At 45.7% G+C, this 24,770-nt stretch overlaps 1 protein-coding gene across 4 annotated transcripts; it reads left to right on the plus strand.

Annotated features, from left to right (window-relative positions):
• Positions 1–1,626: 1,626 nt before the first annotated feature.
• LOC129621819 (ergosterol biosynthetic protein 28 homolog) lies at positions 1,627–23,609 on the plus strand. 4 transcript variants are annotated; one of them, XM_055538698.1, is made up of 5 exons: positions 1,627–1,763; positions 13,542–13,706; positions 16,014–16,104; positions 22,622–22,740; positions 22,867–23,609. In XM_055538698.1, the coding sequence occupies exons 1-5, from the start codon at positions 1,721–1,723 to the stop codon at positions 22,944–22,946; spliced, it is 498 nt and encodes a 165-aa protein (XP_055394673.1). In that variant the 5' UTR covers positions 1,627–1,720; the 3' UTR covers positions 22,947–23,609. The 4 variants fall into 4 exon arrangements, with proteins under 4 accessions (XP_055394673.1, XP_055394675.1, XP_055394672.1 ...); XM_055538700.1 differs by having other exon boundaries at positions 22,622–22,674; XM_055538699.1 differs by lacking the exons at positions 1,627–1,763; positions 22,622–22,740 and adding exons at positions 10,808–10,925; positions 11,292–11,406.
• The last annotated feature ends 1,161 nt before the right edge of the window (positions 23,610–24,770 follow it).

Consider the following 24,770-nt stretch of genomic DNA (forward strand, 5'->3'; position numbering starts at 1 on the left):
AGGTCTCTTGTCTAACACTCAGAAAAGAATAGTCTGAGGAGACATGTGCTGACAAAGCAAGAGATTTTATTGGGAAAGGAGCACCTGGGCGGAGAGCAGTAGGGTAAGGGAACCCAGGAGAACTGCTCTGCCGCGTGGCTCACAGTCTCGGGTTTTATGGGATGAGATGAGTTTCCCGGTGGTCTTTGGCCAATCATTGTGACTCAGAGTCCTTCCTGGTGGTGCACGCACCGCTCAGCCAATATGGATGCCAGCGAGAGAGATTCTGGGAAGTGGGCGGACACGCGGTGTCCCCTTTTGACCTTTCCCAAACGCTTCTGGTTGGTGGTGGCTTATTAGTTCCGTATTCTTTATCAGGACCTCCTGTCCTAAAACAACTCATGCAAATGGTTACTAGAGAGCCTGGCCAGGGTGGGCGGTTTCAGTGAATGTGTTTTCCCTAACAGTTTTCTTCAAGTATAAAAGGGATAAAGAAAGCTTCTGACACAAACATCAGAAGGGGACAGAAAGAGTGCCCCCTTGCTGGTGTTTAGCAAGAAGTTATACATCTGTTAGCAAGTTGCTAATCAGATAAAAGAAGCACATCGACACTGAGCGAGTTGCCCCAGGCCCCTCTCCTACCACCTGCGTTTTTGATAGCATTGGCACAAGGTGAGTCATCCCGAGCCATGACACAGTTGACATGAATCTTGAAAAAAGGCGGATTTCCAAGCAAATACGCAGTTTCATTAGCATAGCTTACGAAAACATTTCCATGAGTAAGATGTACTGGTTTGTTGAGCCATTATCAGTTCAAGGTTTGAGAAAAAGCTTAGTCTTAGGCAGAACCGATTTGAAGAAAGGCAGATTCCAAGTCAAATACATAGTTTCATTAACATAGCTTAAAAAGATTTCCATAAGAAAAACGCATTGGTTAGCTTAAGGTTTGAGAAGAACAAAGTGTCGTCATGACAAGACAGGATTAGAAAAGAAAACAAAAAACAAAAAACATCTGCCACCTGCAGTTTATTTCCTCCTGCCTCTTGGGGACCCCTAGCCTTCCTACCTGTTACCCTTTCATAATCACAATAGTGAAAGATGTTTATCAATTTTCACAATCAATAGCCAGACAAAAAATAAAAGATAATGACAATTGCAAGCCCTAATGGGAACATGATAACCTAATCCAGAGCAACGTTGGGCTGGCTAACAGCCGGATATGCTTTCATGTTGACACCTCTGGAGGGGACTACATCAGGAATTGCCTCTCTTCAGTCACACTTTCCTGTCCCTTCTGGGGCCAGTCAGCAAGCTGAGAGGTCGGAGGTTTAATAAGAAGGAAATGGTTCATAACCTTGAAGAAACCACAGTGAATGGAGGACTTAAGCAAATAAACACTCATGCTACAGTGAGACAGGAGCTACCAGAAAGGTGGACAGGCAGGAAGTGAGGGGAGCCCGTGAATCACACTTGGGCTCTAAGGAAGGCTTCCTGGAGGAGGTGATGCTTGTCCTGCAGTGAGACAGGACACTAGGCATGATGTGCTCAGGTGCTGGCTGGGAGCTGCAGGTGGGTCCAGCAGGTGGAGGGAAAGCTGGGAGTGGGCGGTGATGGGAGAGGCGGCCAGAGCAGCATCACGACCTCCTGTGCGCTAAGCCAGGGAGTGAGAACCTCCTGGAAGGTAGGGGCAGGACAGAGGCCCGGACAGAAGTGAAGAGCCCTGTGGAGGGTGTGATGGGGAATGAGAGGCCTAAGAACAATGAAGTCGGCGTCGCGTGATCAAGGTAAGGAGCCATGAGAATCTGAACGAGAGTCGTGCCCATGGGGAAGGTGGTGAGGAGGTCTGCTCCCAGTGGACACAGTGATGGCGCCTCTCAGGGCTTGGGCTTGGCTGACTGCGAGCTGGCAGAGCTGCTCACTGACACACAGCATTCAGGGGAGAAGCGGAACTGGGCTTGGCCTTTGGATGCTGGGGCAGCAGATGAGCCACAAATAGAAAAGTTTAAACCTACACAGAGTCTACAAGCCTGAAAGTCACTAGAAACAGGTGGGAGGTCGGAAAGGGTGAAGACAGAGGTAACAGAGCCTCTGACCACATACCTGCTTTTCTGAGGAGACACCCAGCACGGCTTTGGAGGACACAGCTCAACTGAAGAAGCTTCCCGCGGCACCAGGGTTGGAGGTTTGGTGTTCAGTTTAGCTCCAACATTATAAAGTCCAGGATGGAATTGACCTCATCCTTGGACATCACCTGTGCGCCTCAGAGAAGCAGCACAATCTTCATTCAACTTGTTCCATTTTAAAATTTTACAGTTTTTTTTTAAACCAAAGCTTTATATAGTTTAAAAAATCAAATAGCCATGTATCAAAAATGTCATTGCTTTCCCTGCTTTCCTGGTCCTCTGAGGTAACTACTTTCAGTTATTAGTAGGTGATTTCTTTGGTATTTATCTCCATAGCTCTGAATAACATGGGTATATAGATACTTCCATGCTTCCCTTGTGGCTCAGATGGTAAAGAATCCGCCTGCAATGCAGGAGACCCTGGTTCAATAACTGGGTTGGGAAGATCCGCTGGAGAAGGGATAGGCTACCCACTCCAGTATTCTGGCCTGGAGAATTCCAGGGACAGTTCATGGCGTCACAAAGTCACGGGGACATGACTGAGCAACTTTCACTTTCTCTATAGATACTTCCTGATTTTGTCCACCTTAGGCATTGTCTGTTGATTTTCCAATATGATAGACAAGGATTTAGCTCTACTCACCCTACCTTCATCTCTACCTCATACATGTGCCCACTTTCCATTCCGGCATCCTCCCAATATAGTTATGCCATATTGGATTATATCAACTTTGTTTTCACAGTATTATGGTTGTGTTCACATTGTTCACAACTGAAGTCACTTAAAGTCACCATGGCTTTGTTCCCCTTTCCTCCATAGCTTTTTATATTCCACTGAAGTTTTAAATTGACGCCCTTCCCCATTTACTTGGTTATATTTGTGGTTTTTATCACAAGTCCAGCCCCTAATTCTCTCCAAGTTCTGTTTACCCCACTCTATAGTTTCAAATACAATCCCCTCAGTGTCATCTTATTGATAGAATCTTTCCTGGAGTCTTTGATCAGCGTCCATCCGAACAGGCTGTTTTCCTGCCCGACTCATAGCTGTCCACCTGGGAATTTCCTTTTCCACAGTCTCAGTGATTCCCATCCCCTGCCCTCATAACCCAGTTTCCTGAATCTCATCTCTCACTCTCTCTAGGTTGCCTCCCTTGTTTTGGTGGAGCATATCCTTTAGCAGCTTCTGGACATGGAGACAGTTCATTTTCAGTTTGGAAAGTGTGAAGTTTGGAAGTGTGAAGATGTGTGACTCGCACTTTTGTTCGGGAGTTTGAGTGTAGGATTCTAGGCAGTTAAGGGTTCTCCTTCAGACGGCGCTGTTGTACTCAGCTCCAGCTTCCCAGCTTGAAGACAGCCTGCTGACATTCTGTGCCTGTTTTCTTCAAAGTGTTTTATGAACCTGTTCTTATCTCTCTGAAAACTCATTGGATCTCCTCTTGGTCCCAGTTTTCTGAAATTTCGTGGTGATGTGGAGTTCAACTCAATTCTATGGACAGGTATCCAGATAGACATGTGCAGTGAAACTTCTCTCATTCAGGATTCCAGGCTGTACAGAGATGTTCACAAGAACTTGGAGCTAAAATATTAGGGAAATGAAGGAGGTGAAGCAGACAGGGTGTGGGCAAGTGTGCAGTATTACACATGTAAATGACAAATACAAGATGTCCAAGGGCACCATTTTTACAAATTCCAAGCGTCAGTACTTCCTAAGAGGGACTCATACAGGGTCTCAACCTGATGTGTAAGCCATTTAGCCTTCCCATTCCCTCCTCACTTCCACTGTATAATCATAAGGGATTTGATTTAGGTCATACCTGAATGGTCTAGTGGTTTTCCCTTGTTCTTCAATTTAAGTCTGAATTTGGCAATAAGGAGTTCATGATCTGAGCCACAGTCAGCTCCTGGTCTTGTTCTTGTTGACTGTACAGAGCTTCTCCATCTTTGGCTGCAAAGAACATAATCAATCTGGTTTCGGTGTTGACCATCTGGTGATGTCCATGTGTAGAGTCTTCTCTTGTGTTGTTGGAAGAGGGTGTTTGCTATGACCAGTGCATTCTCTTGGCAAAACTCTATTAGTCTTTGCCCTGCTTCATTCCGTATTCCAAGGCCAAATTTGCCTGTTACTCCAGGTGTTTCTTGACTTCCTACTTTTGCATTCCGGTCCCCAATAATGAAGAGGACATCTTTTTTGGGTGTTAGTTCTAAAAGGTCTTGTAGGTCTTCATAGAACCATTGAACTTCAGCTTCTTCAGCATTGCTGGTTGGGGCATAGACTTGGATTACTGTGATATTGAATGGTTTGCCTTGGAAATGAACAGAGATCATTCTGTCGTTTTTGAGACAGACTGGTTCCAAATAGGAAAAGGAGTATGTCAAGGCTGTATATTGTCACCCTGCTTAATTAACTTCTATGCAGAGTACATCATGAGAAACGCTGGACTGGAAGAAGCACAAGCTGGAATCAAGATTGCCGGGAGAAACATCAATAACCTCAGATATGCAGATGACACCACCCTTATGGCAGAAAGTGAAGAGGAACTAAAAGGCCTCGATGAAAGTGAAAGTGGAGAGTGAAAAAGTTGGCTTATAGCTCTACATTCAGAAAACAAAGATCATGGCATCCGGTCCCATCACTTCATGGGAAATAGATGGGGAAACAGTGGACACAGTGTCAGACTTTATTTTTTTGGGCTCCAAAATCACTGCAGATGGTGACTGCAGCCATGAAATTAAAAGACGCTTACTCCTTGGAAGCAAAGTTATGACCAACCTAGATAGCATATCCAAAAGCAGAGGCATTACTTTGCCAACAAAGGTCCGTCTAGTCAAGGCTATGGTTTTTCCTGTGGTCATGTATGGATGTGAGAGTTGGACTGTGAAGAAGGCTGAGTGCCGAAGAATTGATGCTTTTGAACTGTGGTGTCGGAGAAGCCTCTTGAAAGTCCCTTAGACTGCAAGGAGATCCAACCAGTCCATTCTGAAGGAGATCAGCCCTGGGATTTCTTTGGAAGGAATGATGCTGAAGCTGAAACTCCAGTACTTTGGCCACCTCATGCGAAGAGTTGACTCATTGGAAAAGACTCTGATGCTGGGAGGGATTGGGGGCAGGAGGAGAAGGGGACGACAGAGGATGAGATGGCTGGATGGTCTGGGTGAACTCCAGGAGTTGGTGATGGATAGGGAGGCCTGGCGTGCTGTGATTCATGAGTCGGACACGACTCAGCGACTGAACTGAGCTGATTCCCTCCTCTGGCTCCATGCTTCCACATCTACAGCCCCGGTGGAGGTGATGGTAAACCAATGCATGACATTTGGACTTCAGGTTTAATTCCTATTGCCTTGAGTAGTTGTTGGCCTCTAGGGGGCAGACTGTGCTAGCTTTCTGTAGAAAACCAGGAGCTGGTTCTCTCCACAGGGATGCTCAAACCTGGCTGCAAGCTGACATCACCAGGGGAGTTTTAAACATGCAGATTCTGGGGCTACTCTCAGAGATCTTGACCTGAAATGTGGTTCAGGTTTTGGGAATGTGAAGAGTTCCCCCATGGGATTTTAATGTGCAGCTCAAGTTTAGAACCATAGCCCCAGAGCTTTGAATTCTTCATTTGGGGGGTGAAGATGAAAAAAGAAAGAAAGCAAGGAAGCACAGCAACCAATGACTGTTTAATGTGCAAACCAACAAATCACCTAGATGTCTTTTTAAATGCAGCCTCTAGTTCAGTAGGTCCAGGGTGAGCCTAGGCTTTTAACAGGCTCCAGGGCTTGCCCATACACTGTCCCCAGACTCTGCCTGAGGAGCCAGGCTGCAGCTTGGATGAATATGAGATGAGACTTGTGGCTCTTTAGCAGCTGAGACTTTATCTTAAAGTCAATCTTGTTCACACTTGGAGGAACAGGCTTACATTTTTAAAGTTTTGGACGTTCGAAGGTCTTAAATCACCTAGGATGTTGACTTGGTCCCAAGATGTCTCTCCATGGACATCTGCTAGATCTGCTCAGATCCCCAGGCTGTATTAAAGTATTCATGCTTTGCAATCCTAGTTTTACACGACATTCTTTGCAAGTAAATGTAAAGGGGCTCTTTTTCTATATTTTCGTGGGGATCCCAAATTATAAATTTATACATATAGATGTGGAAATCTGCACTTGGTATATAGGTTCTTTAGTCCTTACAAAGTATTTAATTCTGATTGTAAAAGCTGGCTTTATATCCATTAAAAAGATCATCAACAAATGATTATACAGCGAGTGCTACAGTTCAGAGAAATACAACTCTGTGGGCTGCAGGAGCTGGGGAAGGCTCCAGGGAGGTGGTGAGATGAGCTGGACTATAGAGAGTGGGATTAGGTGAACAGAGAAAGTGGGGAAGGCATTTCCAGCACAGACATTGGGATGAATGAGGCTTAGAGGCTTTGAGTTATGTAGGCTGGATCCCAAGAGTGAATAATATCTATTCCTCATGAAACAACTGTTTAAAAACCAAAATGTTCTTAGGATTTCAACCATTAAACTAGTCTACTTTGGTTACCAATTGAACTTTTTTGTTCTTTCATGTCTGTAAAAGTGTAATTTATTAATGTGTCCTGGTTTCTGGTGTAAATGAAAATTTAAAGTCCCAGTTTTCAGTTTCCTAATCATTTTGATTAGCAGTGGCCACAGGACTGGAAAAGGTCAGTTTTCATTCCAATCCCAAAGAAAGGCAATGCCAAAGAATGCTCAAACTGTTGTAGCCATGCGTTCCGGGAAACAAACTCACTCAGAAGGACAATGCAGATAGTGGAGTGCAGTTTATTACACCGGCGGGCCCAAGGCAGAGTCGCCTCTTAGCCAAGGACCCCGACCAGCATTTGTGAAAATCTTTTATACTCCACGTGTACGTGTCTGAACCCACCACTCCAAATTCCTTGAGACTTACATCAACCAAGGAAAATACAATCCCAATAACCCCATCATTCACGTGCTATGTGCTCATGTGCTCAAACAGTCAAACAGTTAGCCAATAATCAATAAACCCGAGGTTACACTCCAATAGATATAGAAACATTTATGGCCTGTCTGGAGGAAGGGGTGATTAGTGAATGTTTTCTTTTAGGTGGTGAGTAACAAGATACGATCTTCAAGGTTCCCCTGTCTGGAGGGGGTCTTATCCTTCTGTTGTTGTTTTCATAGGCACTAAACAGAGAGGTCAGAGTCCATTGGAAAGGTGGCCAAGCACGATCAGCACGAACAGGCCTAAGATGGAGTTCAGGCCCTAGGAATTCCTTCTTCAAAACTACCGAACAATTGCACTCTCTCACACACTAGTTAAGTAATGCTAAAATTCTCCACGCCGGGCTTCAGCAATACGTGAACTGTGAACTTCCAAATGTTCAAGCTGGTTTTAGAAAAGGCAGAGGAACAACTTGCCAACATCTGCTGGATCATGGAAAAAGCAAGAGAGTTCCAGAAAAACATCTATTTCTGCTTTATTGACTTTGCCAAAGCCTTTGACTGTGTGGATCACAATAATCTGTGGAAAATTCTGAAAGAGACGGGAATACCAGACCACCTGACCTGCCTCTTGAGAAACCTGTTTGCAGGTTAGGAAGCAACAGTTAGAACTGGACATGGAACAACAGACTAGTTCCAAATAGGAGAAGGAATACGTCAAGGCTGTATATTGTCACCTTGCTTATTTAACTTCTGTGCAGAGTACATCATGAGAAACGCTGGGCTGGAGGAAGCACAAGCTGGAATCAAGATTGCTGGGAGAAACATCAATAACCTCAGATATGCAGATGACACCACCCTTATGGCAGAAAGTGAAGAGGAACTAAAGAGCCTCTTGATGAAAGTGAAAGAGGAGAGTGAAAAAGTTGGCTTAAGGTTCAACATTCAGAAAACTAAGATCATCGCATCCGGTCCCATCACTTCATGGCAAATAGATGGGGAAACAGTGGAAACAGCGGCTGGCTTTATTTTTCTGGGCTCCAAAATCACTGCAGATGGTGATTGCAGTCATGAAATTAAAAGACACTCCTTGGAAGGAAAGTTATGACCAAACTAGACAGCATATTAAAAAGCAGAGACATTACTTTGTCAACAATAGTCTGTCTAGTCAAGGCTACGGTTTTTCCAGTGGTCCTGTATGGATGTGAGAGTTGGACTATAAAGAAAGCTGAGGGATGAAGAATTGATGCTTTTGAACTGTGGTGTTGGAGAAGACTCTTGAGAGTCCCTTGGACAGCAAGGAGATCCAACCAATCCATCCTGAAGGAGATCAGTCCTGGGTGTTCATTGGTGGGACTGATGTTGAAGCTGAAACTCCAATACTTTGGCCACCTGATGTGGAGAGCTGACTCATTTGAAAAGACCCTGATGCTGGGAAACATTAAGGACAGGCAGAGAAGGTGATGACAGAGGATGAGATGGATGGATGGTGTCACCGACTCGATGGAGATGAGTTTGAGTAAGCTCCGGGAGTTTGTGATGGACAGGGAGGCCTGGTGTGCTGCAGTCTATGGGGTCGTTCGACTGAGCAAGTGAACTGAAACTGAACTAAAATTTTGTCAGCTTTGAGAATGATTTTAAAGCGTTAACTTTTATTTTGCTTATTTTTGCTAGTGTTTTTCTATTCTTGATATTTGTTGTTTAGTCACTAAGTCATGTCCAATTCCTTGCTACCCCATGGACTATAACATGCCAGGCTCCCCTGTCCTTCACTGTCTCCTCAGTTTGCTGAGATTGGTGTTTTTGAGTCATTGAGTTGGTCATGCTATTCAGCTGTCTTACCCTCTGCCACCCCCTTCTCTTTTCTGTTCAGTCTTTCCCAACTTCAGGGTCTTTTTCTATCAATCGGCTCTTTCTATCAGATGGCCAAAGTATTGGAGCCTCAGTGTCAACATCCGTCCTTCCAATTAATATTCAGGGTTGATTTCCCTTACGATTGACTGGTTTGAATTCCTTGTAGTCTGAGGGACTCTCAAAAGAGTCTTCTGCAGCACCACAATTCTAAAGCATCAATTCTTTGACACTCAACCTTCTTTATGGTCCAAATCTCACATCCATACATGACTACTGGAAAAACTATAGCTTTGACTAGATGGACATTTGTTTGTAAAGTAATGTCTCTGCTTTTTAATATGCTGTCTAGGTTGGTCACAGCTTTTCATCCAAGGAGCAAGCATCTTTTAATTTCGTGGCTGTAGTCACCATCTACAGTGATTTTGGCTGCTGCTGCTGCTGCTAAGTCATTTCAGTCATGTCCGACTCTGTGCGACCCCAGAGACGGCAGCCTACCAGGCTCCTCTGTCCCTGGGATTCTGCAGGCAAGAACACTGGAGTGGGTTGCCATTTCCTTCTCCAATGCATCAGAGTGAAAAGTCAAAGTGAACTCGCTCAGTTGCGTTCGACTCTTCGCGATCCCATGGACTGTACCCACCAGGCTCCTCCATCCATGGGATTTTCCAGGCAAGAGTACTGGAGTGGGGTGCCATTGCCTTCTCCGAAAGTGATTTTGGAGCCCCCCAGAATAAAGTCTCTCACTGTTTCCATTGTTTCCCCATCTATTTGCCATGAAGTGATGGACCAGATGCCATGGTCTTATTCTGCTGAATCAAGGTTATAAATAGCTGGGGGGAGGGGAACCTTCCCTCCAAACGCTCTCAAAAATTATTCTCCCTTGTTGGAAATCATAAACTATGATCCGAATATCAAATTGACATTAAAATTAGCCTATTGCTAATTAAAATACTTTAATAAAGAAAAGGTACATTTCATTGTGTTTGAGGATGGACTAGAAATAATAGATAAGAAAATGTTTCAATGACCATAATGCTATTTCTCAAAGATGAGCAGTTGATCTTTCCAAATCTTATTTTTCTATGCATTAACATATGTGATAACGTAAATAGGGGGCGAGGAAAGGCAATTCCGACAAGGATCCCTACACATGTTCAGCGAAATGGGCAGTATGGAACAATCTCAAGGTTTTCTTCCGAGTGTCCCCAACAGGATTTCTCAGAATTTCCCCAAATGTTGGGAAGTCCCTTAAATTAATAAAAAACAAACTAAACTTCCAAGCGACGAAGGGATGCCAACCTGTGCTAGGCCGCGAGCTGGGCAGGAAGAAACAGGGAGATCGGAAGATTGAGGACTCTCGCCCGAGGAGTGTCCTCACCCTAAGAGGATCAGGCTCTCAGTCCCACCCATGGCTCACCCCCATCCCAGGGAGGTCCTCAGATGCTCCCCACGGAAAGGACGCGGGGAGCCGCAGCCGCTGCGATTCAGCCCAGCGCGCCCGGAAGCCAACAGCTGTTCCAAGACAAGGAGAGGCAAGTGCAGCGGCCGGCGCCCGCCGGGACTCGGGGCGCCCCTCTCTCCGGGGAGGAGGGCGCGGGCGCAGGCGTTTACCTGTTTCATCTTCCCATCGCTCGAGGCGGCCAGGCGGGGACAGCGCTCTCCACCTCCCTCCCTCCTCCTTCACCGGCAGGTCTTCACAGGCGTCTTGAAGTCTTTTATCCGCTCTTTTCCCCGCCGTCCCAAATACATTGACTCCGAACATGGAGTTGTTCTGCTGCACTCAACAGGAGTGTTCACTGCAAGGGCCGAGTGCTGGGGTTGAGGCTTGGACAGCTGCAACCGCTGATTAGCAGTAAAGGGGTCCAAGACCCATGGCTTCCAGCAGAACAAAAACAGCCAATCAGAACGAGGACAGATAGAAACAACCCAATCTGGGAGCCAGGCTGAGAGTGGGGGCGGGAACAAGGGCTCAGGTTGACTCAGGTCTGCAGCTGTGCTGGGGCAGTTTCGCTGCTGCTGCTGCTGTGCTGAGAGTACTCTCAACAGGTAGGGTGTATGTAGTGGGGAGAGGCGGAGAAGGCGATGGCACCCACTCCAGTACTCTTGCCTGGAAAATCCCATGGATGGAGGAGCCTGGTAGGCTGCAGTCCATGGGGTCGCTAAGAGTCGGACACGACTGAGCGACTTCACTTTCATGCATTGGAGAAGGAAATGGCAACCCACTCCAGTATGCTTGCCTGGAGAATCCCAGGGACGGTGGAGCCTGTTGGGCTGCCGTCTATGGGGTCGCACAGAGTCGGACACGACTGAAGCGACTTAGCAGCAGCAGCAGCAGCGGGGAGGGGGGGGGGGCGGGGAATGGGGGGGAGAGGTGGGTATCTGTGTGACTTCTAATGGAAAGGATCCGCACAGCCTGGAAAAATGGAGATGGGATAGAAGGAAGATACCCGGGAGGCAACCTTGTAGGGAGAAAAAAGAGATTTCAGAGACCAAGAGAGGAGGGAGCTGGGAAAACGAAGAAAGCTTGGTAGGTACAGAACGAGTGAATCGATGAACGAATGAATGGCCCCTCTGAGCCTGGCACAATGCGAGGAAGCTTTGCTTTCTAAAGTAATTCTTATAATAATGCTTGGAATAGGTAATTTTAATCTCCTATTTGCAGGTAAGGAAACCGAAGCTGTAAAGTGTGAATTACTTGCCCATGGTCACACAGCTACTGAATAGTGAGACCAGGAAAGGAACCACTCACTCCCGACTCTACTAAACACCACACGTTTCCTGGCCTGGGTCAGGACAAAATTGGGGAATACATGTGGGATTCTCTCAGAGGCCCTCAAAAGCGTTGAGGAAGCTGTGCTGAGGGACTGGCAGAGCAATTTGGAAGAGTGCTCAGGCTCTGCCTTCACCAGCTATCTTCTGGAGTTTCTGAGAGCTTCTGTGAAAGGGGCCTAAGTTCTGTCAAAGAGGGAGGCCATCCATGCAGCTTTTCTGACCCTGAGAGCTTAAGTGTCCTACTGAGGGAGGGAGGAGGGGAGGGGAGTGTGTGTATCTTGGCCCATGCTGGAACTGCTTGTGATTCCATTAGAGCTTCATTCTCTCTGGACTTTGACAGAGGCCACTTTTGTGACCCATTTGCACTGAGCCTTTCATCCACTGACCCTTCTTCCTCTGGAACTTTCTTTGTTTTTTGGTGTGTCACACTGTTTTGAGCCATTACTGATGTTAGTATTTCTTTCAGCTGAGTAATGTGGGACTATAACACAAGGCCTACGGTCAAAGTGACAAAGGAAGCCTGATAATTTATCGCCACTTCAGGCCAAAGAAATGAACCAGACGCTAGACAAACCATGGGTCACATACCAAAGATGGGAAGCATCAATTCCATGATTAGATTTCTATTACATGGTTTTTATTTAAACCAAGAGAATTTGAATCGGTGCTCAGCAAGGGTTGATCTAACATTTTGTTCTGTTTTTTAAATAAAAAGTATACACCCCGATGGTATTTTCTATACGCTTGAAGACAGGTGGCTATGGTTTGCTTGACTCTCTCAAAAATGGAAACTTCATCCAAATATGCTCAGTGAGACCATCATAGAGACGCATGGACCATGTTCTGTATCTCAGCTCTTTCATCTCTTGCCTGTGTAACCTCAAGCAAGTCACTTAACACCTCTGTGCCAGCCCCCATCTGTAAAGTGGAAATATTAATGGTGTCTCCCGACCTTGTTTAAGGATTCAGTGAGATAATAGATAGGTTTTTGGCACAGCACGTGGTGTATACAATCAATAACTGTAATTTCTTCCGCAACCCAACACCAACATAGCTGTTTCCTTCTCCGTCTAATTTTCTCACTGTTTCTCAAGTCCCCACAATTTATTTATTTTTAACTTTTATTTTGTTTTCCTAATTTATGGAACATGGAATCCCTGTGAACCAAAGTAGAGAAAACTTAAAGCATATAAATATTTCCCTCAAACCATAGATGCCACTTAGACGTGCAAGACTTCTCTGTGCTTGGAAGGATCGATCACCAGTGGCCAGGAAGGTACCTGTTAGTAGATTTATAATTACCTTTGAGGTACTTGCAGTACAAAAGAATGTCGTGAAGCATCAGGTTAGACGTAAAGATCCCAGGGGTCTGATTTCAGCCACGAGAAGCGAGTGTTGATTTAGGCTAATATTTTGGAGAAATTCCTTAGCCGAAAATAAGCATGGTGCTACCTATTGCACAGTATGCTGTTGACTCACCACTGGTAGTATGATGAAATATTGAGACCAACTTCCATAAATCTTTCATTAGAGTCCATTTTATTTCTTTGTAGTGATGTTTGAACACCTCCCTCTCCTCTGTTCCCTTTGTCCACACTTTTTCCACAGGGTCTGTCATTTCCAGCCACTGCATTATTTAGCCCTTTTTTATTACTCTTGTCAGCACACTTTGAGTGAAGGTAGGTATTCAAAGGCGAAGTGCCAACCCTATGAAGGGTGCCTGGGGATAGACGAGCCTCTGGTGCTTGGGAGAGCACCATTTCATTTATGAAATGACTGACGAAGTAAGATTAGTGCAGCTCTCATGAATGGGACACAGGTTGACTGCAGAGCTTACGGTTGAAGCACATTAACCATCTGTTGTCTCCTGCCCTTTGCTTTTGTTTCCAGGGCAAAAAGCCCTCTCAGGTTGGAGGGGAGCCATGAGCAGATTCCTCAACGTGTTACGCAGCTGGCTGATGATGACATCCATCATAGTCGTGGGTCACTCGCTGCAGAGCTTCCGAGACCACACCTTTCTCTATGAAAATATCTACACTGGCAAACCAGACCTGGGTGAGAAAGCAAAGACCTGCATCCTTTGTGCAGGTGACTCTGATGCCTGATGAGGAAACCATGAAGAAGGTTTTCCTGTTGCTTCTTTCAGAAATTAGGTCATGGGCCGTATGGTTTATACCCTACCTTGCATATGGAGAAGTACTCATCCAAGGTCTTCTCAAACCATGACACAGACCCTGAAAAGATATCCAAAATCCCTCCAGGTTGGTTTCCCACATGAACTTCTGCAGGCCCGCCATGGCTTTCCCCAGTGTCCTGAGCCTCTTTGCTGGAGAGTGGTTGCACATTTCAGCTTGCGCTTCCCTGCTTTGATACGTGGGGTGGCTTGAGCTGCTGCACCGTTTCATAGTAGCGACAATTCTATGTCACATATATAGGTAACCCACATTCAGGTTCTGACTTAGCTCACATTTTTGCAGCATCTGAGTATAAAATGAAAGTAAGAAGGCTAAGGCTCACTTTGAACAAAGCTTAGAGAACCTGGAAAAGTGGGTGGAACAATTCCACTTTTCACCCTCCAGTGCTGTCCTCCGGTGGTCCAGGAACTCTGTATAGATTCACAGGTTTTTGAGGTCATCTGTCCTAGCCCTTTGAATTTAAAATTGAGACAGAAAGGCTCAGAGGTCATCTGATTTGTCGAAGGGCAATAGGTGAGCAGAACTCTGTGTGCGCGCCTGTGCAGGCCTGCATGCACACACAGCTCAGAAGTAGGTCCCACATGACCTCCTGGTGCTTTGCTGGTGATAGCAGGACCCTGGAGCATCCAGTAGAAGAATTGTACCTGATGCCTACTCTGGTTAGGGTTACTGAGATATTCCATTTTTAGTTCTCACTCATAAAGAGATATATAGAAATAGAAAAGAGAAATTTCCTGTCATTTCATCAGAAGCACTATCAAAATGCTTTATAAAGAATGTAAAAAAAAAAAAAAAAAAGAATATAGCTCTCCAGGACTAACCGCTATATTTTAGTTTGGGATATGAGATTTTTTTCTCAAGATGACTTCCATCTAAAGATCTTTGGGGTTGTGAATTTAGTGTTGCTGTCTGGTTTTCCAAAGGCTGAAAAATCCTTAAAGGAAAACCCTGAAAATCACAAATTTTGGTTGTGAGTGTTGTCCCCTAAAATTTCTCTTGCTCAGGAGACCAGCAAAGGAAGTATCCTTGCTTTTCCCTATAGATCAATACCAGTACATTAAAATCAACAAGGCAAGGCTTTCAAAAATACCAGGGACCTCCTGGGCCCACCTGCATGCTGCTGCTGCTGCTAAGTCGCTTCAGTCGTAACCGGCTCAGTGTGACCCCATAGACAGCAGCCCCCCAGGCTCCCCCATCCCTGGGATTCTCCAGGCAAGAACACTGGAGTGGGTTGACATTTCCTCTCCAATGCATGAAACTGAAAAGTGAAAGTGAAGTTGCTCAGTCGTGTCCGACTCTTAGCGACCCCATGGACTGAAGCCCACCAGGCTTCCCCACCAATGGGATTTTCCAGGCAAGAGTACTGGAGTGGGTCGCCATTGCCTTCTCCAGCCCACCTCCATAGTATATGATTTAACTGATCTGGTATCCAGGTCTTGGTAATTTTAAAAAATTTTGTCAGTTGAGTCTAATAAATGCCCAGGGTCAAGAAGCACTGTTATGATAGACTATGATTTAAGCACTCTGGACAAGATATTTAGCACAGCAGTGCCAGAATGAAGCTGGCAAGAGCGGAGTGGTCCCAGCTAACACCGGAGCTTTGTTCCCTTCCTGCACGCACAGGAAACCAGCCTCGTTAGGGCTTCATTCACGTGATATAGACCTGAATTCAGGAGATCCAGGGACCTGGGTCTCTTAAAGACCAGGTGTGGGTGCAGGGCTCAGTATTTCTGTGTTCTGTCCTGCATCAGCCTCACTGAAAGTCTGCTGACCTCCTAGGCATCTTGCATTGACAGACCGCTCTCCACCGTGTTCCTCCACGCTTATCCTGATTCAGACTCACTGGGCTTCACCAAAACCAGAGCAGATTCCAGGGAGACCCATAAACCACTACCCCAAGAGTTACTGCCAAAGTAGGCTGTTTGTTGGGTTTCTACTCTTGGAACTCGCCCACCCAACTATAGGCATTTGAAGAGGGGCTGAATCAACTTTCCTTCTGGAATTCTTTCCATTCCTTCTAGTTCCCACGTGCAGCATTAGAGCCTATACCTTACCCAGCCAAGGGGATCACAGGCTCAGCTCTCTGACTCCTCTAGTGAAGCTGGAGGAGTTTGGAGGGAACCCTGACGCACCCTTCTCAACACTCCTGCTTGTTTCTGCTGCACAGTGAATGGCCTCCAAGCTCGGACCTTTGGAGTCTGGACGCTGCTCTCATCAGTGGTTCGCTGCCTCTGCGCCATCGACATTCACAACAAAACGTATGTAAGGGAGGGAACAGCACCAGTCTCCCTGTGTTGGCAATGGGTGCTAAGCAGAGCCATTGTGTTCCTCCCTCAAGACTTGTTTATCATTACAATTAACAAGGCAAGGCTTCAGAAAATACTAGGGGGTTCCTGGGTCCACCTCCAGAGGGTACGATTTAGCTGTTCTGATATCCAGGTCTTGATAATTTGATAAAATTTCTTCAGTTGATTCTAATAAATGCCCAGAGTCAAGAAGCACTGTTATGATGGATTATGGTTCCATCATATGGCCTAGGATTTGATTCAGTAACCTAGGATGTGAACATTAAAGATTCAGTTCAGTTCAGCCACTCAGTCGTGTCCACCTCTTTGCGACCCTGTGATTTGCAGCACGCCAGGCCTCCCTGTCCATCACCAACTCCCGGAGTTCACTCATACTCATGTCCATCGAGTCGGTGATGCCATCCAGCCATCTCATCCTCTATCATCCCCTTCTCCTCCTGTCCCCAATCACTCCCAGCATCAGAGTCTTTTCCAATGAGTCAACTCTTCGCATGAGGTGGCCAAAGTACTAGAGTTTCAGCTTTAGCATCAGTCCTTCCAAAGAACACCCAGGACTCCTTTAGAATGGACTGGTTGGATCTCCTTGCAGTCCAAGGGACTCTCAAGAGTCTTCTCCAACACCACAGTTCAAAAGCATCAATTCTTCGGCGTTCAGCTTTCTTCACAGTCCAACTCTCACATCCATACCTGACTACTGGAAAAACCATAGCCATGACTAGATGGACCTTTGTTGACAAAGTAATGTTTCTGCTTTTTAATATGCTGTCTAGGTTGGTCATAACTTTCCTTCCAAGGAGTAAGCATCTTTAATTTCATGGCTGCAGTCACCATCTGCAGTGATTTTGGAGCCAAATAAATAAAGTTTGACACTGTTTCCACTGTTTCCCCATCTACTTGCCATGAGGTGATGGGACCAGATGCCATGATCTTAGTTTTCTGAATGGTGAGCTTTAAACAATTTTTTTACTCTCCTCTCACTTTCATCAAGAGGCTTTTTAGTTCCTCTTCACTTTCTGCCATAAGCGTGGTGTCATCTGCATATCTGAGGTTATTGATATTTCTCCCAGCAATCTTGATTCCAGCTTGTGCTTCTTCCAGCCCAGCGTTTCTCATGATGTACTCTGCATAGAAGTTAAATAAGCAGGGTGACAATATACAGCCTTGACGTACTCCTTTTCCTATTTGGAACCAGTCTGTTGTTCCAGGTCCAATTCTAACTGTTGCTTCCTGACCCGCATATAGGTTTCTCAAGAGGCAGGTCAGGTGGTCTGGTATTCCCGTCTCTTTCAGAATTTTCCACAGTTGATTGTGATCCACACAGTCAAAGGCTTTGGCATAGTCAGTAAAGCAGAAAGAGAAGTTTTTTCTGGAACTGTCTTGCTTTTTCCATGATCCAGCAGATGTTGGCAATTTGATCCCTGGTTCCTCTGCCTTTTCTAAAACCAGCTTGAACATCTGGAAGTTCATGGTTCACGTATTGCTCAAGCCTGGCTTGGAGAATTTTGAGCATTACTTTACTAGCATGTGAGATGAGTGCTATTGTGCAGTAGTTTGAGCATTCTTTGGCATTGCCTTTCTTTGGAATTGGAATGAAGACTCACATTTTCCAGTCCTGTGGCCACTGCTGAATTTTCCAAATCTGCTGGCATATTGAGTGTAGCACTTTCCCAGCATCGTCTTTCAGGATTTGAAATAGCTCCACTGGAATTCCATCACCTCCACTAGCTTTGTTCGTAGTGATGCTTTCTAAGGCCCACTTGACTTCACATTCCAGGATGCCTGGCTCTAGGTGAGTGACCACACCATCGTGATTATCTTGGTTGTGAAGATCGTTTTTGTACAGTTCTTCTGTGTGTTCTTGCCACCTCTTCTTAATATCTTCTGCTTATGTTAGGTCCATACCATTTCTGTCCTTTATCGAGCCCATCTTTGCATGACATGTTCCCTTGGTATCTCTAATTTTCTTGATGAGCTCTCTAGTCTTTCCCATTCTGTTGTTTTCCTCTATTTCTTTGCATTGATTGCTGAGGAAGGCTCTCTTCTCTCTCCTTGCTATTCTTTGGAACTCTGCGTTCAGATGCTTCTATCTTTCCTTTTCTCCTTTGTTTTTTCACTTCTCTTCTTTTCACAGCTATTTGTAAGGCCTCCCCAGACAGCCATTTTGCTTTTTTGCATTTCTTTTCCATGGGGATGGTCTTGATCCCTGTCTCCTGTACAATGTCATGAACCTCATTCCATAGTTCATCAGGCACTCTATCTATCAGATCTAGTCCCTTAAGTCTATTTCTCACTTCCACTGAATAATCATAAGGGATTTGATTTAGGTAATACCTGAATGGTCTAGTGATTTTCCCTGCTTTCTTCAATTTCAGTCTGAATTTGGCAATGAGGAGTTCATGATCTGAGCCACAGTCAACTCCCGGTCTTGTTTTTGCTGACTGTATAGAGCTTCTCTATCTTTGGCTGCAAATAATATAATCAATCTGATCTCGGTGTTGACCCTCTGGTGATGTCCATGTGTAGAGTCTTCTCTTGTGTTGTTGGAAGAGGGTGTTTGCTATGACCAGTGCATTTTCTTGGCAAAACTCTATTGGCCTTTGTCCTGCTTCATTCCGTACTCCAAGGCCAAAACAGCCTATTACTCCATGGGGTTTCTTAACTTCCTACTTTTGCATTCCAGTCCCCTATAATGAAAAGGACATTTTGGGGGGGTGTTAGTTCTAAACGGTCTTGTAGGTCTTCATAGAACTGTTCAACTTCAGCTTCTTCAGTGTTACTGGTTGGGGCATAGACTTGGATTACTGTGATATTGAATGGTTTCCCTTGGAAACGAACAGAAATCATTCTGTCGTTTGAGACTGCATCCAAGTACTGCATTTTGGACTCTTGTTGACCATGATGGCTACTCCATTTCCTCTAAAGGATCCTTCCTGCCCGCAGTAGTAGATATAATGGTCATCTGAGTTAAATGCACCCATTCCAGCCCATTTTATTTCGCTGATTCCTAGAACGTTGACGTTCACTCTTGCCATCTCCTGTTTGACCACTTCCAATTTGCCTTGATTCATGGACCTAACATTCCAGGTTCCTATGCAATATTGCTCTTTACAGCATCGGACCTTGCTTCTATCACCAGTCACATCCACAACTGGGTATTGTTTTTGCTTTGGCTCCATCCCTTCATTCTTTCTGGAGTTATTTCTCCACTGATCTCCAGTAGCATATTGGGCACCTACCGACCTGGGGAGTTCCTCTTTCAGTATCCTATCATTTTGCCTTTTCATACTGTTCATGGGGTTGTCAAGGCAAGAATACAGAAGTGGTTTGCCATTCCCTTCTCCAGTGGACCACATTCTGTCAGACCTCTCCACCATGACCCTCCCGTCCTGAGTGGCCCCACACGGCATGGCTTAGTTTCATTGAGTTAGACAAGGCTGTGGTCCATGTGATTCGATTGGAGAGTTTTCTGTGAGTATGGTTTCAGTGTGTGTGCCCTCTGATGCCCTCTTGCAACACCTACCGTCTTACTTGGGTTTCTCTTACCTCGGACGTGGGGTATCTCTTCATGTCCGCTCCAGTAAAGCGCAGCCGCTGCTCCTTACCTTGGACGTGGGGTATCTCCTCATGGCTGCCCCTCTTGACCTTGAACGTGGAGTAGCTCCTCTCGGCCCTCCTGTGCCCGCGCAGCCAGCGCACCTACGTACCATTCCTTCCAGGGACAGAAAACATCACAGGCCTGAAGGTCTTTAAAGCTTAAAAATCTTTGAAACAAACACAGCAAACTGGTTATGTGTGATCCAGTGGCCTGCATCATATTCCTCTACTTCTTTACTGAGGGGTCAGCCTTTCTTCTACTAAAGAGGTAGTATGCCTGCTCTTTTTAGAGAGGCCTTGACGTACCTTATTCTCACATTCCTCCTTGAGCGGCAGGGATGAACAGAAATCAGGATCCATGATGTCATGAGCTCACCAGTGAATGGTTGTGTGTTTACACAGAGTCATGAAGGGAGGGTCACAGAGAACCCAGCACACCTCTGTATTCTGCCTCTTCAGAGGACTCACACAGACTGCGTGCATGTGTGCGTGCACACTCAAGTCCAACTCTTTGCGACCCCATGGACTGTAGCCCACCAGGCTCCTCTGTCCATGGTATTTTCCAGGCAAGAACACTGGAGCAGGTTGCCATTTCCTACTCCAGGGGATCTTCCTGACCCAGGGATGGATCAAACCTGCATCTCTTGAGTTCCTGCATTGGCAGGCAGATTCTTTACCTCTTGGCCATCTGGGAAGCCCTCATACAGACTAGTGTGGAACAATTGCTGGCAGTCGCAGCCCCTGGGCTGGATCGTGTTGTAATCTAAACTGGCCCCTGGAGGGGGCTCGAGCTTTCTTCCCAACACCAATTATCACCGCAATCAAGGTGGGAACTTTGCTCAGGTCCCCAAGTGAGGCCACCAAAAGAGCTTCATACTAAGATTTTTTTGTGTTAGCCGGACTCTCGGCACCTGGACAAGAGAGGAGGTGGTGGTATTTATTGAGCCTCTTATTATACCACATGCTTCCAGTGACGTTGATGAAGTCTCCTCCTAGTAGCCCTGGGAAGCAGTGATTTTTGTTGCTGATTTTGTAGATTTGCGTATTAGAGACTCGATTCATTTAAACTGAGGAAGACCAGGACAAGTGGGATTTGAGGGCTGTTAGCACTGTGATCTATTCATCTTTATTTTTTTGAACCTGAAACTATGGTTTACTTGTTCCACACTGACATATATTTTTGGAAGTAGCATGGTTTAGTGAAAACACTCTGAGGCTCAAGAATGAAAACTGGAAAATAGGCTCTGGTCTCCTTTCTGTTGGTAACTAGCTTTGAAGCAGCAGGTTTATTAGACCTTCTTTGCATCTCAGCCCCTTCATATATAAAATGAGACTCGTGTAACTGTTTTTCCTCTCAGGGTGACTGGGAGGGAGTAAGGACTGCATAATCATTTTAACGACCTTTACCATGATGAAGAATTACTGACGAGTAGAAGGGGTGTATCTTTTGTTTGTTGTGCTTTGGGGATGAGCCGAGACAGCTGAGACTTATCTTTACCTCTCTTACCCATTCATTATCCCTTCACCCAACACAGGACAGCCAAAATGCTGACTTCTATTTCCAACCTTTTTTTAAAAGCCTGGGAGTTTGGTCCATGTACTTCTGATATGCTCTCTGACTCTATCCCCTCCCTAACCAGAAACTTGAAATCAATTCTCAGCTGTTCTTACTTTCTGAGACAGTCTGCATTCTGCCCATTTAATGTGTATTTCTCCAAAGAAACCTACTTTCACTTAAAAAAAAAAAAGAAAAGACATCAACCCAATGATACACACATACATCATGTATGTATCAAAATACATACATGTTTACTAAGTGTGTAAAAATATGCATAGGAATGATAAAAGTCAATCTTAAGATGTTAGTTCCTTCTGGGGAGAAAGGAGGCAGGAGAATGGGATCAGGGTGGAAAAGGATCCACAGGAAGGTTTAACTGAAATCTGTAATATTTTATTTCTTAGGAAAAGTGTCTGAAGCAAAAATGTCAAGAAAATGAGATTTGATGGAGTAGGGTATTGGTTGCATAGGGGTAAATTCTATGATGTATGATTTTTTGTATTTTTGAAATATTTCATAATTTGTAAATTTCAGAAAGAAGAAAGACACCAGGTATCAAAGTGGTCCATCTTCCTATAACTTCTGTCTTCTCCATCTTCTTGTCAAAACGGAGGAACAAATTCTCTTCCTGTGAGGTTATCACTGTGTCCTCCCTCTGGCCATTTTGCTAGGTTAAGATGCAAAATATCTTAAGATGCAGCCCATATTGCAAAAGCATCTAAAAGCCCCAGAAAGTCCCTTGCTACCCATTCCTCATTCAGGCCCTTCATTCGGTGGCATCCATCAGATGAGCACTGAGCAGCCCCTGGCTGTTGCTGCTGCTGCTGCTGCTAAGTCGCTTCAGTCGTGTCTGACTCTGTGCGGCCCCATAGACGGCAGCCCACCAGGCTCCCCAGTCCCTGGGATTCTCCAGGCAAGAACACTGAGACAGGTGCAAAGCGGGCTTGGACTAGAGTAAAGACAATTTGAGCGAGTAGAATATGGAAATGTGATTGGTCCACAATCATCTGCACTACCTAGGATTGCCATACCCCAGACTCTGCTCTGCTGTTACTGGTCTCACCACCTTGCTAAGACTTGCAAAGGCACTCTGCTGGGTCATCCTCCTCTCAATTTAGCACTTGAAAGCTTCAGTTTTACCCTAGACATGAGGAAAATTGATGTGATCCAGCAGCCAGGTCTTTTGCAGGACCAAGTCTCCTTTTTCTTTAGCCATAGTCATTTCCTGGGTTTTGATTTGTGTGTTTCAAGTCTGACTACCTCCTCTGCACTGAAAAAGCTGAACCTTCAGTCCCGTTTCTGTCTGTTCCCCTGTAGGCTCTACTACATCACGCTCTGGACCTTCTTCATTGGCATGGGGCACTTCCTCTGTGAGTTGTTTGTTTTTGGGACCGTGGCTCCCATGATTTTCATCCTGGCAATCCTCACGGTGGCAAGTAAGCATCGAGTGACCCTGGAACTCCCACAGGAGCCGTCCCAGCCCTAAGGACCAGCCTTATACAAGTAATCTAAGCAAGCACGGTGCTTATGTCAGCCACTGACCTTGTCTGTCTGTATTTAAGGTATCTCAATCCTGGGCATGCTAGTGGGGCTCCGACACCTAGAAGCAGAACCAGGATCCAGACAGAAGAAGAGAAACTGAGGCCAACATCCCCATGTCCAAGACGTCATCTCCCGCCTTTGCTCGCCTCTTCCGTCTCTATGCTCTTCAGTTTCATTTCTGCTCCATCACCCACTTACAGCCTTTCATATTTGGGGTTTTTTTTTTTTCCTCTTTAATTTAAAATTTAAGATAAAACATGCATACAGAAAGTCAGTACCATTTAAATGTATGCAAAGAATCATTTTAGAATGAGTGCTCTGTACCTCCATCCAAATCGAGGAACTGGCAGTATATACGAAGGCCACTGTGTACCCTTCCGCAACCCACAGCCTCTTCCAGGAGCACTTTTCCAGCCTTCTGCTTTTTCCTTTTATTTTTAACTGTCCACTTGACTTGTGTGGTGGGAACACACCAACTGTGAAACATAAAGGTGCTGCCTTGCCCAGAGCATTGCCACCAAGGGCTGCTATGAGGGGTTGTCCATGCAGGTTGGGCTTCTCTCTGCTGCAGGACCCAAGACTCAGAACCATCCACGGGACAAAAAGTTCTTCTAAGAAGGTCTCCCCGGCCAGTGAGCTTGGCCCCTGACCTTGAGTCTACGGGGGGATCAGGTTTGGAAAGGTCTGGGCTAGTTTTAGACTCTCCCGTCAGCTGTATTTGTGTAATGATATTTGTAATAAATAGAGAAGCCTTCTGCTCTGATCCGTCCTGGTACTTTGGCCTCCCCTAAGCCCAGAGTGCCCCTGCCCTCCTCTGAGGCCCAGCAGAGGGAGATCTCAGCTTTCTGCGGATCAAATACACCATAATGAGTAGGACAGTGCAAGACCCAGGCAAACCTTGCAGCCCTTAGTCTCCTGTTCATTTCTCATGATGTCATCTTCCTCATCTCTATCCCCACTTTCCGAATTCTGAGCACACAACTGAACAGCCAGAACACTCTCTTGTTTTCCTCGCAAAGAAGAAACAGGTTCTTGAGAAAGCAGAATCAGACAACATACAGGAAACAGCTGTATGAGCATGGAAAGGACACTGGAGCCCAAGGACAAGGCACTGGAGCAGACGGCTGCCGTCCAAACACAGCCCTGAGCACCTCCACAGTGGCTGGATGCTCACACACAGTGTATAGATGTGAGAACCCATTCGCTACTTCAGCGAGTGTTTATTGAACACTTACTCCATGCCAGACACTTGGGAAGGGAAAATGAATGACCCAGGCAATGTCCCTGTAGTCAAGAAACAGACTGTCAACAAGCCCACACCTGAAAGAAAACCCCAGACAGTGCTAAGACTCTAAACAACCAGGTACCGTGATTCAGACGAGGAGGGAGGTGCAGAACTGAGATCACTGGGAAAAGCCTCTCTGAGGAGGTGGGATCTGAGTTGAATCACAGAGGTCATATGTCTTCATATGTGAGGCAGTATCTAGGGCAGACCTAGCAGCACTTGGTCTGTTCAAGGACTAAGGTCACTAAACTACAGAATGGTGACGTTCCTAAGTGAAAGGGAGGAGTTGGAAAGGGAGCAGGGGGCTTGTGAAGGGCATTCCCAACCAGTTAAGGCTCTTCAGGTGAAAGGAACAAAATCTTCCTTAAACTAGCTGAAGCCATAAAGATAACATTGGCTGACAAAACTGGAAAGAGGATTATAGGCTTCAGGAATGGTTTGATCAGGACTCAGTTCCATTTCTCTGGAGTTCTTTTGACTCTGCCCTCCTGTGTTGGCTTCATCCCCAGGCTGGCTTCGTTCATGGTACCAAAAGCGGTTGTAGCAATTCCAGGCCTCGTGTCCCCACCTAGAAAGAGAGCTCCGTGGTACAAACTATCTTTCCCTTACCAGCTATTGTAGGAGGCAGTAAGAAAAGCA

Source organism: Bubalus kerabau, chromosome 10 (assembly GCF_029407905.1).
Source record: "Bubalus kerabau isolate K-KA32 ecotype Philippines breed swamp buffalo chromosome 10, PCC_UOA_SB_1v2, whole genome shotgun sequence".
Classification (NCBI taxonomy): domain Eukaryota; kingdom Metazoa; phylum Chordata; class Mammalia; order Artiodactyla; family Bovidae; genus Bubalus; species Bubalus kerabau.